This window comes from Molothrus ater, chromosome 3, assembly GCF_012460135.2.
Source record: "Molothrus ater isolate BHLD 08-10-18 breed brown headed cowbird chromosome 3, BPBGC_Mater_1.1, whole genome shotgun sequence".
Lineage (NCBI taxonomy): Eukaryota > Metazoa > Chordata > Aves > Passeriformes > Icteridae > Molothrus > Molothrus ater.
This window is the reverse complement of record NC_050480.2, coordinates 72,942,763-72,958,976: the sequence shown is the minus strand read 5'-3', so window position 1 is coordinate 72,958,976 and position 16,214 is coordinate 72,942,763. Positions and strand designations below refer to the sequence as shown.

General features: G+C 40.0%; 1 protein-coding gene across 3 annotated transcripts in view; it reads right to left on the bottom strand.

Moving 5' to 3' along the window:
- LDAH (lipid droplet associated hydrolase) overlaps positions 1–16,214 on the bottom strand; it is a 117,635-nt gene that overhangs the window by 26,243 nt on the left and 75,178 nt on the right. For all 3 annotated transcript variants that reach the window (XM_036380565.1, XM_036380566.2, XM_036380568.2), the window contains exon 5: positions 13,401–13,641. In XM_036380565.1, the coding sequence (XP_036236458.1) occupies positions 13,401–13,641 (241 nt within the window). The remainder of the gene's footprint in view (positions 1–13,400; positions 13,642–16,214) is intronic.

Genomic DNA, 16,214 nt, shown 5'->3' with positions numbered 1-16,214 from the left:
GGGTTTGTAAGAGATCAGTGATCCCCTTGTGACTGTGGTGCAGGCTGTGGGTATTCTCAGTACTTCTGCAGGGTATTCTGAGACTCGGCAGCACAACAAGTTTAATGGCCCTTCCTGGCCACGCTCACTCACTCACTACTTCTGGCTCCCTTGATTCTGTTCCCTATATATAGAGAACCTATGCTTTAGGTATTTAAAAAAAAATTCTTACGGATTCCATTAGCTTTATTTTTCCAGGTTGAATGTCACTCAGTTAATTCATTTATTCTTCAGTAAAACAATATTTTGCATCTGGTCTCTGTCCTCCCTTGTGTTTGATGTTGTCTTTTAATGAAAGACAGCTCACTAATGATTAAAAGCCACAAACCTGATGTGCAACCAGGCCCAGAAGAGAACTCTTGAGTTATTAAAAAATATTTTGTAAATCATTTGTAATATAAAAGAATATTAAGAAGTAGAAAAACATGTGAAAGGAAAGCAACTTTACATCAGCCCATTACAGTAAGAACCTCTCAGGGCCAAGAAATTAGCAAGAGAGGACAAAGACACTGGAAGTCAAGAAATATTTAGAATTCTCTTAACATACTATAATTTAGAGCTGCATACTGTAACTACAAATGCCTCAGGTCTTTAAGCCTTTACCTCAAAGAACAATGCCTTTACTAACTGGCAGACCTTTCTAATGCAGAATTTTTGCCTATTTATTGGAAGCATTTTGTTCTGACTATTGTTGGAAATGAGACCAGGCAAAATGGACTTTGGACCTCATTTCCAGCTATTATTTCCTGTGTAAGTCAACAGTATATCTCAGTATGATGGTGTTTATATTCATTCAATTTTGAGCTAATTTTTCAGCAATATTTGTCACTATTTCTTAAAAAAAACAACATTCTTGTTTAGTGTATTATTACAAGTACTGAACATCAGTTCTACTAGACTTGAAATAAAAAACTGAAGAGTGGCTACAATTTACTGAGCTATTCCACATTTCTTACACAGAAATCTGAGCAAAGCTCTTTATTAGTTTGCCCTTCATTGACATTAGTGCCTTACAGGTTTGTTCTTAAACCCAGTGCATAGTATAGTTCTCCCAAACATGGCCTGATGGTTTGGAAAACCATCTCAATTATAGTGCCTTTCATTGTACCTTCATCAAGTACTCACTGGTTACAGAAAAATCTACTACATTGTTCCATAAAGGCCAGGCTGTAAAGCACATATTTCCACATTGGCTTGGTTTGGATAGTCCTTTGTCCCTTCACTGATGAACAGCTTAGTAAAAAGCCTTTCCTAGTCTATTTTACCCTTCTGTCAACACAAAATGCACCTTCCCAGCTTCTGCTATGACAATTGTGAAGTCAAACTTCCACAGTCTGTTTTTAACAAGCAAACTGTTGTTGCTTTTGCAGGTATGAATGTAGGCTGTATCTGCACCAGTGTATGAAGTGGAGCCAGAAACTATTCTGAGACCCTGAGGCCAAGTGGAATAGAATGGCTTGTTTCCACAGAATTAGATTCTTCCCCCACCCAATCTGCTTACGGGGACGATGCATGGCAGTGCTAACTCAACTGAGCCTGAATAGTTGGAGAATGCTAACTGGAGAAAGTTAAAAACATACCAGAATTCAGTCACATTATGAACTTTCATATTTGCTTTTAACTAATGTCTGACATTAGGCATGCTTTACCTTTATTTGGGTTTCCTCAATCATTCTATGTTGCATCTGTTCACGTGTTTTGCTTGGTTCTTCTAAGGTAAACTGTCCCTCATTAAGGGTTCTGAAATTCTCAATGCTACTCTTGTCTATTTAATCAGTGTGTATGACATTACAGGGCTGGAAGGGATCTCCATTGGTGTCTTTTTCTTAAGATGAATCAATTTTACTATGTTATTTTCAGCAGGTACTTATGCGTCCTGTCATTAGGAAGCACACATGATGAAAGTTTCATTATCTTCATAGGAAATCCCATCTAGAATTCTGCTCATATCATTAACTAAAATCTAATCTGAATCACTTTTGTTGCAATGTACTCCATTATATATTACCTCATCTACCATGGACATGTAAGTTAAATTACTGCCGTTTACTTGAAAACTCTTTCTATGTTCTTCATTTGTCTCCTGCTCAGTCTAAACAACTCTGTTTTATGCCTGTCATAGGATTCACCTGATTAAATGTGGGTATCTAAAGCTTAATTTTTCTTTCTTCACAGTCAGATGAAAGTACATGGTTCATCTCATCCTTAAGTACTGACTTAGACAGATTAGACAAGTGTTACCTATTTCTCCACTGACTATGGCAGGATTTTAAGGAGATTAGTGAGTGAATAGAGCTTTATGTTGTAAATGTGTTAAGCATTTCTGTTCTAGCAGAGGTGCTACCCTTTTGTGAAAATATGAAGCCAATCTGCCTCATCTTCAAATGAGGCATCATCCTCTGTATCAAACTGCCATAGTAAAATTTCTGCCAATTTCTTTTTCTCCTCTATTACATATATATTTTTATATAGATATATATATTTTATCTATATAAATATATAGGTAAAGCAATGCACTGTGAGAAGTAGCTGAACAGTGTATGTTGTGGATTCCCTACTCTACAACCATCAACCATATTACATATTGCACTTTGGATAGCTCCAAATTTTCTTAGAAGTCCCTTAATTCCATCTGTCATGCTCTGGTGAATGTAATATTCAACAGGTCTCTTGTCTTTAATATGTGGATGCTAAGACAAGCACATCCTCCTCCTTTCTCCCTGCTCTTCTTTCCCAAGAGTGTTAAGTCCCTTCATATTTATATTCCAGCTCTGTCAGTTCTCCCACCTGTGTCTGTTAAGACAATTAACTAATAATTTTGATGATTTTTAATGGTTTGCAATGTGATTTTATTTTCCATACTTTAGAAATTTACATGACCTGCACATCACCTGCCACATCTACCACCTTCCAGTAGTCCTTTTCTCCCTTATGATTTTCTTTCTCTACCATAATTTCACATCATTCATGAGCACAAATTTGCTCACAGTGATAATCACAGTGATAATACAGAGGGATTTTTTATCTTTTCCCTTGAATTCATCATCAAGCATCCTTTACTAAATGTTTCAATGTTAATCACCTTTTCATGGCTAAGGAAGCCAAAGCTCCCATGACACTGGTCTGATTGAAAGTGCTTCAACCACTGTGCATACTTTAAAATATTCTTTTGAGGAAGCAGAGTGATTTTAATAGCCAAGTCTTATGCCCTATGAAAAACAAGCAACCTCATTACCCTGTCATTAGTCTCTCACTCTCTACAGTTTGTTTCCATACATCTTTCTTTCCCATATTGACACTACAGCTTCCCAAGACACTTCTGATGCTCTGCCTTACAAAACCATCATTTACTGTCAGGTTTTTTTCACAGAATGAATCTGCTATTTCACCATTTGCCATTTAATTTCTATTATTGCTATTACATCAGACTGTTGTTTGTGTTGGCTAAGGACCATGCAGAGACTGGGGACATCTTTTGTCAGGTGCTGGCAATACTGACATGGAAAAGCCTGAAGTGATGCTTTCTTCTGTCACACAAGAGACTTCCACAAAACCTCCACAAATTCTCAGTCTCTTTCTTCCAGAACATTTAATTAATGCCTCCCTTAGCAAATCTGCCTCACAGCAGGATAATTTCACAATAATCTGTTGTTACAAAATGCTTCAGAAATATTTTAAAATATGCACATCGCCAACTTTAAATTCCCACTCCTGGCCTCTGTAAAGGTAAATTGGACAATATAAAATTAAATTTATAATTTTCCAGTAATTGTAACCAAAGGAAAGAGTCCTGAGTGCCTGACTTGGTCTTTTTTTTTGCATCTAAGAAAGAGTTATACTGCATGGGAGTGCAAAAAGTCCCAGTCAAGTTGGCTTCAGCATCACAGAGGCTACTTAGGCTATCAGGAAAAATAACATTTCTGCTCCACAGATTTTACAGTTTATTTCTATATTGCTACTGCTGAACATCGAGTTGCAGATATGCACACAGAGTTTTTCTTGTCCTTCCAAGGGACTTCATGCAGACAGTACAAGAATAAAATAATTTGACTTCAATGTGATGATTATGGCCAAAGACTCTCCCATGAGAGTTGCGACTGTTCAGGCTGGAGGAGCAAAGGCTCTGGGAGACCTTATGGCACCTTCCAATACATAATGGGTCTATACAAGAGCTGACAGGGATTTACAAGGGTGTGGAGTAATAGGACAAGATGGAATGGCTTTAAATCAACAGAGAACAAGTTTAGATTAGATATTAGGAACACATTTATTACTCTGAGGGTGCTGAGACACTGGAATGGGTTGCCCAGGGAAGCTGTGGGTGCCCCATCCCTGGAAGTGTTCAAGGACAGGCTGGATGGGGCTTTGAGCAGCCTTTTCTAATGGAAAGTGTCCCTGCCCATGGCAGGGATCATCTTTAAAGTCCTTTCCAAAACAAACCACTCTGTGAGTCGGTGATTTTCATGTGCTGTGCAGTTTATCTGAACTTTGACATGCTGCAATACAGCTCTTAAATGCTGCATTTGTATCAAAATAACCTGCAAATAGTTGACTAATTTTTGAAAATAAGTTTACCTCAAGAAATATACTACTATCTGATCACATTTTCTTCCTGGTAAGTTGCCTGTCTTACTGTAAGGTTCTTCAGTGAAGTGTAACATTAGTTTCATTTCCAGTTTATCCTTTGCTCTTGAGGAAGCAATCTCTGTCATTCCTCTAAAGGAGTCAGAAAACAGTGGTAAGAACTAATAATACCAAACAGCACTGTAATTTCCTATGAGGAAAACATATTTTCTACCGGTAATTATTGCCAACAGCAATCTTGGAAATATCGTATAACTTATTGTTTAAAACATCAAACAGAAGGAACTGCTTTGTATCAAGGATGACTAATGCAGGAACATGTGCTTCCACACATGCACAGACACATTAGATAAAATGTTGATGTTTAGAGGTTTAAAAGATATAAACATTGACTTTGGGGTCTGCTTAAGTTTACGCTTGAATTTAGAATGCAAACATAGCAGTTAATGTATAACCATGATGGACATGAAGAGGCAGAAACAGCTGCAATTGTTATGGATGGGCTTCTCCAATCTGCTTGGTACTACAGTTGCAGGAAGAGCAGAACTATACAAGAAAATCAGTCAGCTGTGTTTGAGAAAGCAGAGTAGAGGCTAAAGGCAAAAATAAAAAGTTATTCAACAATTATACCCAGGTGCTTTGCAAACAATAGATGCTTTGTTACGGAGTGTGAAAAACATTCATTTACTTTGTGTGATGAAGCATGTGCAGATGAAGTGGCATATGTGATGGAAAACTGAAATGTCCACAGGCTTAATCCTGCCTGAAGTTACTTTGGAACTACTCCCACCATCTTCAAATGATAGAACTGTCCCTTAGGTAGAAAAATTCATCTCCAGCTTAAGCTCTCATTCTGTGGCAGATGGCTGTGATGCTGGGAGTTCTGCCAGCTTCCAGACTTTGGTTATGGAAAGTGTCTGCAAGAGGGACACAGAAGGGTCTGCTGTAGGTGGTGCTCAGTCCATAAGGAATGGCCAGGATGGACACTGTCTGCAGCAATTCAGCATCTCCACCCTGTGGTTCCTGCCTGAGCTCTGTGGGATTACCCTGCTTTGCTAGACAGGGGTCTAGCCTAGGAGTAGCTACATGGAGGTCAGTTTAAGTGCCCTTCTGGACTGGGACCTAGGGCTGATTCTTTACTGAGGAAGCCTCATGAAATTCAACATCTGGATCACCCATCCTTTGAAAAAGGTGAACATTCTTCAGCTGGAGTGGCTTTGATTCATAAGAAAGGTGGACTTTATACCACTTTGTACTCATAAACAGAATCCATTCTTTTAAAGCTTGCTTTAAATAGACCTGGCCTTTAGACTAAGCAGAAAGCAATCTCTTGTGCCACTATGTTTGCTTAAGAAAAGCCCGCATTTCCTTCTCAGATCCATGAAGATTCTGTAGGAATTTTCTCCTTGTCAGTATTGTCACATTATAGAATTACTGAGTGCTGGTGGACATCTTCATGACAAGGAGCAGCAGCAAAGTGGATGCTAGAGTAGCTACATGTAGCTGATCATAAGAATTAAAACCAGTGTCCCCTTCAGTCACATAATAAATATACCCTAAATAAATTACCAGCTTTGTAAATGTCATTTTCAGAAAAAAAAACTTATTCTAAGACAAATGTCTAGAGTTTACCCATGGGTATGGATTTAGCATGAGTTTAAGTGCTTTGCTGGTACTGCATGATGAAGGAGTTTGATGGATCAAGCTAAATTTCTAACCAGTAAACACAAGTTATATCAGAGCCATGAATTCTACTTTATATATTCCTTGGGGGAGTTTTGGCAGACAGGTCTCATTCAAAAGGCATGTGCCTACTGCAGAAGGGAGTCCTTCCCCTGAATTCAGGGGGGCTTGTATTGGCCCAGGAAAAATAAAGTGCCAGCTCACAGATAACTGTCTGGCATAGTTTAACACAAAGCAACTGTAGCTGGTAGCACTTCACTGGCATATACTTATTTTCAACATCCCTTCTGCTTTGTTGATGTTACCTCTTCCTTTTTCATGCCATTTGCAACACATCATTAGACTCACTGTAAATTTGTGGGCGTAAATCGTGTCCCTGGGGATGAAGCCTCACCAGGGGTGAATAAACAATCTCCCCTTCCCCAACCAAATCCCAACTGTGCCTCACATTTCATGGAAATGATCAGCAGTTCCACTATCAAAACATTCACGCCTTATGAGTAATATTTATGATGGGAGTTTTTTATGTTGGGTTTTCCCCCAAGAAGAAAGAGAGGAATAATTAACAGAAACAGACCAAATGAGAAATTTCCACATTATTACTATTATTTTCATAAGGCTTTCACAGGAAAGTAAAAGCTTTTGCAAGTAATAAAAGTCCTCATTAAACATCTTTCTTTCTTTTGGAAATGGGGTAAATTATGAAGCAGATTAACTTTAATAAATAAATAGGACTATAAATACATAAAAGTCATTGCCTTCCTCCAGTAATTTAATATGAGCATCCCACTCTGAAATAAGGAAAAGTTTATTCACACAGAAAGAATAGAGCAGATGTGAGGTTTTTCCATCAGCTTAAGTGCTGCCTTGGTAAGGTGAGTTGTCCGACTACATTAAACAAACATTTTAGTCAGGCATCACACAGGAAAATAAACAGTAGCAAAGGAAACATGAAAATATTAAAGACTGTTATTCTTTGGCGCCTTTTCCTTCGAAGCAGGTGATAAAATATTACTGTGTTTCCACAGGTAAGGAAACACGCTCTTAAACACTTTGCAGAAACACATATTACGATCATCACTTAAAATGTCAGAAGTGGATAGGACTGAACTGTGACAGCACACAAGAGGCTGCTGAGAAACGCTGCAGGACCAGAGGTTTTTGCACACTGGGCCAGGCTGCTAGGCTACCAAAGCAGCCTTCTGCCAGAGCAAATTCAGGGGGCAAAAAACATCTTTCAGGAGATGGCTGTAGAGTTACCTGATTTTAGGACAGATTTCTCTTGAAGCCTAATTAATGAGATGTTAGTGAAGAAGGAGAGACTATCTGTTGTATAATTTCTGACCTCTTTCTGTCCCACTGAGCATCAAAGAATGCACATAGGAAGAGAGGAGACCTGCTGAGCTCCACTGTTTTTGCCCACCTGTGATATACTGCACTATTCTGCACAGATGTAACATGATTTAGTTTATGTAGATGGAATTTATGTACCATGTCAGTAATTTCTGTTCACCATGAAATTTTGTCTGGCTATCCATCATGTCTGAAATTCTACACATATTTAAATATAAAACATCCTTGAAATGGTTTCTGCATTGTAGCCAGAAGTTATCTGCAATGTACATTCATCAGAAGAAATAAAGCAATTACTTTTTACTACCAGGACTTGGATTTCCATCAGCTTGGAAAACCAACTTGAAAATGTTCTGGTCTGGGTTCAAAGATCTGCACAGTTACCCAGTGCCCAGAGTACAGGGAAAGCTTTTATTCTCCTGCCTACTATGATGGTAGGATGGTAAAGATGTAGGTGTGAGATTGAAAGGTGCTACCTGAAATCCTTTGTAGTATCAGTTTCTGTCCCTATTTTAAAATGCACTGCATGCACCAGCCTGTCTGGCCAGTGTGGTTTGGGGAAGCTGCTCATGACTGACATCCATATATGTATTTTTAGGTTAAATTAGTGGCTAGGCAGGTTCAGTAGATCAAGTTGCTGCCCTGGGATGCAGGTCTATGTAGAGCTCTGCTGCTGACCAGCTATGTGATGCTGGCCAATAGCTCATCCATTGTCTTGAACACTGGGTTCTTTTTTAAACATGGTGGTACAGCATTTGAAAAATAAAACCTAGATGAGTATATAATGTGCATATCCTCCTTGGCTGTGCATGCCTCAATGGATGGGTTTTGTTCCATTCAGCATGGAAGGCAGAGCTCTTCTGATTTTTTTCCATAAAACAAAATAAAAATCAATAGAACTATGCCTTCTGTGCTGAATTTCCATCTGCTCATCATAACTTCTGTTGCATTTTAATTTAAAAAGCAGAGCAAGAAAGAGCTATGTAATTGCACATATAAACTAAATTTTATATGTGCAATTACATAGCTTTTAAAAACATTTTTCAGGGGCAAAACCTCTTATTTCACCATTTCATGTGAAGGTTTTTATCAAGTGCTTACCTAATACCTTAAGCACTGGTTTTTATATCTGAAAAATACAAGCAGAATAGGTGGAGGTGCTACTGAGTTCCATGAACACAACAGGATGCACTGTCCTTACCCAAGCATTTTGGTTAGATGGGTATTTCCACAGCACTTCAGTCCCAGGAAAAGATCTCAAAAAAATTTCCCATCTTACTTGTCAGGAAATTGAGGTGAAAATGTAAAATGAGTTTTCAAAGAAGGCAGGAAACAAATAACAAGACTCTCACTAGAAATCAGCAGCTGTAAATTCTAATGCAGACAAAGTATGAGATATCTGACTGTCCTAGCAGCAAGGGTAAAAGCTGCACAGAAAATCAGGAACACATTGTTTTCTGGTATCTGAAGCAAAAAGAACAGTCAGTGGATTCTGAATGACATTTATCTCCCTCTGCTTTTGGTTTCTAACAGAGAGAGTCCCTCTGTGATCAGTAAAATGCATCAGTCATTGCAGGGTGTGATTCGCCTTTCCTGCTTTAAAGCCAGCTACTCAGACAGCATGATGTTCATAGTGATCAGATGAAGACCAACCATAATGTCACATTTCAAATCTCTCTGATAAATAAAAAGAATTGGAATAGAAACAGATCTCAAGCCATGATAACTCCTGAGGCTGGGTAATTCAAACCCAGAACGCTACCTCCCAGTTGGCTTCCTGGAAATAAACTTTTAAAATAACTTGAGTCATCAATGTAAAAACTTCTGTTCCATTTTCATAGCAACTGGAAGCTTACATTTTACTGGCTTTTGATGTAAATTAATCTCAAAGATGCTATTTTATAGTTGTGTAAAATGTATCCCACAATAAAATCTTTTACTCCCTGGCACCTCAGGGATTTAATTTTGTCATCCTGTACATCTGAGAGGGAGAAGCAGCTACAGCTGGGAGACAAACCTCAATACCTCAGATGGGACTTGCTTTCTTTACAGTCCTGTGGAGTGCCTGAAACTGCTATAGCCCTTTTTGCCTCTGTAAAACAAGGGAAATTTAAACCCTCCACGTGAAATCTGAATGTTTCCACACTTGGAACAAGATAAAATTTGAAACACAATTCTGGAGTTTTATCTTATTTGTTTTACAACTTCTGTTGGATGCTTAAATTAACTAGGCATCTCTTATTTCCAGCTTTCACTTATGTGACAGCCTAAATGAATCTGATAGCCTTGTTTCAGGCTTCTGAGTCCCCTCCTTCCTAACCTGCCCCAACAGTACAAAGCAGACCTCCCCCTGGCCCAGGCTGCAGTGCTCCCCTGCTCCCCGACCAGGTTAAACAAACAGGGAGATTCCTCCAGGGAAGTCACAGGTTCAAGATCACAAAGGACCCACCTCATTTGGGCCAGTTAGAGGTTTTTCTTGCTATTGTGCTTATCTGTATCTTCCCTGTCATCCAGACATTAACCTCTGACCTGTGAGCCTGCCTCTCGAAAAAGCTGTGCAGTGTTTACCCATTATGTAATGTCTGTGCTTTTGTGGAAATTTTACAGAAACAAATGGAGGAAGTTTGCCAGTCGAACGGCTGGACAATAAATCCTGTTCCATGTAGATAGAATGGTTTACTGTCACTGTAAGTCTGCTACTGGCATCTGTCACCAAAAAAATGTTTACAAATTTCAGGGCACTGGAGTGCCAAAGTATTCCAGCACTTCAGGACTAAACATGATTTGTAGAACCACCACTGCTGTGTTAGATAGGGGTAGCCTTGTTTTGCTAGCCTGAATAAACAGAGTGACAATGTTTCAGATAAGTCAGGGTCACTAATGTTTAATATTTCTGTCTATTGATCTCCTAAGTTCATAAATACAAGTACCCAAATGCTTGTTTGTTCATTATAATGCTTTTTTCTGCCCTAAGATATCTTTGCTAGAAGTTAAACCAGGTAAGCAAAGGCCCTTCAGCCCCTTTTGCTTGTTTCTTATAGGTCCTTTATTATTTATACACTGTATGTTCCCATCCTTCCTTACAATCCATCTTCTTTACAGTCCCTGCTGTCTCTTCTCCTTCTGTACTGTTTCCTCTTTGGGACAAGACATTTTATTATGTTCCCTTTCTGGACAGTGTCATCACAATTCCTCTTGCTGTGTAACTGGGGCTTCCATATATCATCAACTATGGAGTTAGAACAACAGAAAGACGTGTTTGGATAAGAAGCAGGAACAAACATAATTTGGAAGTGGGGCAATAATAGGTAATGTAATTCTTCCTTCACTGATTCTTTCAGCCAATGGCCTGATCCTGCAGCAACTGAATGGAGCTTTTCACTCTCAGTGTCAATGGGAGAAGCACTTGGTCTTAGAATTCTGTTCTAATTAAGTTTTCAAATCTCATTTCCTTTCAGAGGAGAGAAAACATTGTTGTGACTAAGCTTTGGATGTGGTAACAAATCCCTGGCAGGTTGGGTTGTTTTAACGGACGTATTAGATTTAAGGAAACTTTTACCATCTTTTCTGCCCTTAATCACAGCTTTTATTACAATTACAGTAATGCAACAGAGTTACATGCCAAAGGCAATATGTATATTTTTAATGAGTTGACATGCAACCTTCCTGGAGAGAAGAAACAACCTAATTTGCTGAATGTTTCTGAACTATATCTAGTAATTTTTTAGGGGAAAAGGAAGTGTTCAGAAAAGCGTCTACCAAAAATTCAGAGGCTTCAGTAACTCACAGATGAGCAGTCTCATAAGACACACTCAGTTGTTGTGCTAGATTTATCAAATTTTGCTGAATGCTAACATTTTCTATTGTCCTCAAACAATAAAAGAGAAGGTTAACAGGCAATATCCGGATGCTCAGAGATTATTAATCCACACATGTGGTCCTGAGTCACTGGGCTGTAAAACACCATCAGTTTCCAAAGATGCAAACCAAAGGGGAATTCTACTTGAGAGAGATGCTATCACAAGCCCAAAAGAACTAGTTCCATCAATAAGGCCTATTTATGCAAGTTTTACAAGACTTTGGCTCCCAGGGGTTTTCATTCTGGTAGAATTAATTCAGGCAACAAACTGAACATAGGCAGAGAACTCCCATGAGTGAAGAGCCTTCAGCCTGGTTTCTTGCCTCAATTTACCTTACAGCTAGGACACAGGTCAGACACTGGTACGCAGAGGAAATTACAACAGGCTGACAGGCACACATCAACCTGGCTCATTCACCTGGGGACTAAAGAGCTCAGAGGGTCAGCCTCCAACAGCAGAACACAAAATCCGTTCTGTTCAATTATTCCTGCTGCTGCAGTGTGGCCTGGGCCAAACAACACATACAAACAATGGCTGGCCCTGTTTTTTGGAGGTTAACACAGGCCAAGGACCATTTCCAATACAACCTTGACTGTGTATAACCTGTATTTTAGAGGTACAAGTTTATCTGTGGGGACCAGAGAAGGATTCCTGGCTTGTGGAGATGTGACCTCACAGACCCCCACATACCTTTTTCTGAGACAAAACTATCAAAGGAAGACACTTGAGCACCTCATGTAGGTATGACTGCATGCTTGCTTTCTCCTTGGTCACCACGAAACTGTCATCAATTAATAGGAATTCAAGCCACAAACTATAGGAGTTCAATCAGAAATGTGTATTAGCAAGCAGGAGTCTGCTTTTGTCAGGCACAGGGCACTGCAAGGGAGTGACTGTCATTATGTCCAGTCTGTACAAAAAAAGTGGGGCTGTCCAGGCTGGCAGCACAAACCCTACAGTCGTACAGGGAGCCTCCCACACAGAGCCACAGATCCATGAAAGGCACAGCCCCTCACTGCAATCCCAGTTACTCTGGCACATCTGTTTGGATGATTAGTAAGTAAAATTTAACTGATAGAAGACAGAGCCCAACTGGAAATGTAGGAATGTGTTTTTACTACTATTAACGCAATCAAAACTTCCTTCTTGCTATTATTACTGCGTTAGCATGTCAATTCCATTCCAAATTGTTTTAAACTGTTAACTTACCAAAATACCTGGAGTATAGCACAATTCACGTTCTGGTTTTCATTCTAAACTTAACATAATATATCTGAAATTATTCTGCTTCTTAAAAGTTGTTTCTCTTGCTAGAATGTGTAAAATATATGTACAATATACACCGGAGGAGCGTTAATCTTTCTCTTTGTGCCCAAAAAAGTGCTGAAATTCAGTGCATAAAGTAACTTCTATGAGTCTTTGTAGACTGAAGGTCCTTTTTTGAATTTACCAATATTCCAATTCAGATGACAGAATCTACACAGCTGGCTAAAACAGCTTAATAAAAACAGATGCAAAGAACTCTTTGTGAAACTGATTACTGATTTACATTCACCATCCAATATGAATGAAATGCAAAAACTAAGCAGATGTAAGTCACATAAAGTACATTGTAAAAAGAGTGTTTTAATCACATGAGAAATCATGTCAGTAGTATAGGTCAGTTTGCTTAAGAAATATATATTCTTTGTGAAAATATTTTGTTATTTTGCCTTTAAGATTAATTTACTCATACGAGACTTTCCCGTACCCATGGTCTTAATTTTAGAAAAGACTAGATCTGTTATTCCTCAAAACTCATGCTTTAATACTAAAAAACTAAATCAACATTTACTAAATGAGAAAAATACAAAAGATGGTTTAACACAGAAAGGTGCTCACCGATGCAGTCGACACTGAAGAGATTTATGGAGGTTGTTATTGAAGACTCATCACAGGTCTTCATCCCCCGCAGAGCAAACCTCACCAGGGAGGCCTTGACTCCCTCGGGCAGGAAGGACAGCAGGAACACGGGCATGTAGAGAGCGTAGCGGAGCTTGCACAGCAGGGGCGTCATGAGCTTGCCCTGCGGGGACTGAGCCATGCGCTCGATGGTCGGGAACAGCAGCACGGAGCGCAGGACCTGCCAGGGCACAGAAAGCACCGTCAGCAAGGGCACAGCAGCACAGCCCAGCCTGCAGACCCAACCTTTACAAGAGTCTCCATCACAGTGAGACTGAGCTTCCAGGCACAGCAGCACAGCCCAGCCTGCAGACCCAACCTTTACAAGAGTCTCCATCGCAGTGAGACTGAGCTTCCAGGCACAGCAGCACAGCCCAGCCTGCAGACCCAACCTTTACAAGAGTCTCCATCGCAGTGAGACTGAGCTTCCAGGCACAGCAGCACAGCCCAGCCTGCAGACCCAACCTTTACAAGAGTCTCCATCGCAGTGAGACTGAGCTTCCAGGCACAGCAGCACAGCCCAGCCTGCAGACCCAACCTTTACAAGAGTCTCCATCGCAGTGAGACTGAGCTTCCAGGCACATTGCCCCAAAGGTGTGTGATGTGCCCAGATTCAGTCTTTTAAAACAGGAAGCAAACAAGTACACAGTTACAAAATGATGTTTTATGATAAGAACTCAAGAGGTGAGTGGCCTTTGGAAGCACCAGCAGGAGTAACCCCAGCAGAGGGCAGCAGGCAGGAGCCCTCGGCTCAGTCCCGGCGGGCTTTTTATCTCAGGAAAAGTACACCGCTTTTCATTTCACCTGGTAAACTGCTTTCTCTAAGTAAACCAAACAAACGAATTTAAGTGTCAGCTGCTGTGATGGTAAATTTAAAAATTGACAACATATAGGGTTTTCAATTTGCAGCTTAATACAGGTAAACTTGGTCAGAACAAGAAGCATACAGCCTCTTCACTACAATGGGCACACTGGCATAAGATATTGCTTTTTATTTCTTATAATGAAATAGACATTCTGAAGGTGGTAATTAGTTTATGTTACAATAATACACTATAGCCTTAAAGTAAAAAGAAATTAATTAAAGTCACACCCACCCATACTAATCAAGACTGAGTTAATACATTTACTCATAGTTATATTTCGATGCTAACATCAAGCAAATATTCTAAAACAATAATTGCAACTTTTTTTCTGGAAGTAAAAATATATTGCTATAACTCATATAGGAATAACCCTCAAAGAGACACAGCCCTACCTAACAGAAGTATCAATAACAAAAAGTAAGAGAGGATCTGGACATTGCATTGGTAGATAATAAGGTGTAAACAGCTGGGCTTTCTTGGTGACTCAATATCAATTAATGTAGTTACATATGCATACTATATACATATAGTCTGCTTAGTGCATATCATTCTACATGTTGTGCAAATTAGATTCTTATTTTTGTAAAATATATTTTATATTTCTTTACTCCCAGATGAGATGCAGCTGATGTATGCCTCTGCACCTGTGTGCAGCACTCCCAGTCCCAGCAGCCCTCCAATGGAAGGCAGGGAATGCCACCCAGAGATGCTTACACAATCTGGGCATTGTAACAGAACAAACTGCAAAAATTCAGGAAATATAATAAAATCGCAGAATCCTTTAGGTTGGAGAAGGTCTTTAAGATCACTGAGTCCAACTGTTAGCCTAGCACTGCCACATACACAAATAAACCATATTCTCAAGTGCCACATCTATACATCATTTAAATACCTCCAGGGACGGTGAATAAACCACTTCCCTTGGGCAGCCTATTAAGTGCTTGGTAACCCTTTTTGTGAAGGAATTTTTCCTGATATCCAATCTAAACCTCCACTGGCACAACTTCACGCCTTTTCCTCTTGTCTTATCACTTGTTCCTTGGAAAAAGAGACTGATCCCCACCTGGCCACAACCTTCCTTCAGGTAGTTGTAGAGCAATATGGTCCCCCTGAAACTCCTTTTCTCCACTCACCTCCTCAGCCACTCCTCATCAGACTTGTGCTTCCCAGCTCTCCTGCCCTTCCCTGGACACACTCCAGCACCTCAAGGTCTTTCCTATCATGAGGGGCCCAAAACTGAACTCAGCACTCGAGGTATGGCCTCAACATTGCCCAGTACAGGGTGACAATCACTGCCCTTGTCCTGCTGGTCACTGACAACTGTGTGTCTGTGCTGGGTAGGAGGTCACTAACCATTTCCCCATACATTATGGGGGCTTCATTCTGCTCACTGTCCATGTCTGGATACTCAGAGAACAACTGGTCAGAGTCAGGTACTGATCTGCTGGCTCTTCCTGTTTCTTCCCTCATCATTCCCTGCAGCTGGAAGGCCAGAGAATACTAGCTGTGCTTTTGATTCCTTAACCAGTTGTCCCAAGGCCCTGAAGTCTCTCTTGATTGTCCTTGGGCTGCTTGTTGCAATTTCATTACTATCTACCTGAAGAACCAATAATTGATAATAATCCAAGAGCTGTACCAGCGTGGGAAGATGGGAGGCTTTCTGTTCACATCTTTAACCCAGCTCAGGGAGGCAGCAGGCTTCTGTAAGAAGTGGGTCTGTTTTCTTCAGAAGGAGTCTGAAGGAAAATGACTCGTCTGGGTTTTTTTCATGGTAGCAATTTTTAGCTACCATGCAAAGGTTGTAGACTGACAACCTCAGCAACACCTTCAAGCCAGGTGAACCATTGTTCTGGTTACTGTTCTTGCAGAGCCTCACAGCTGTCACTCA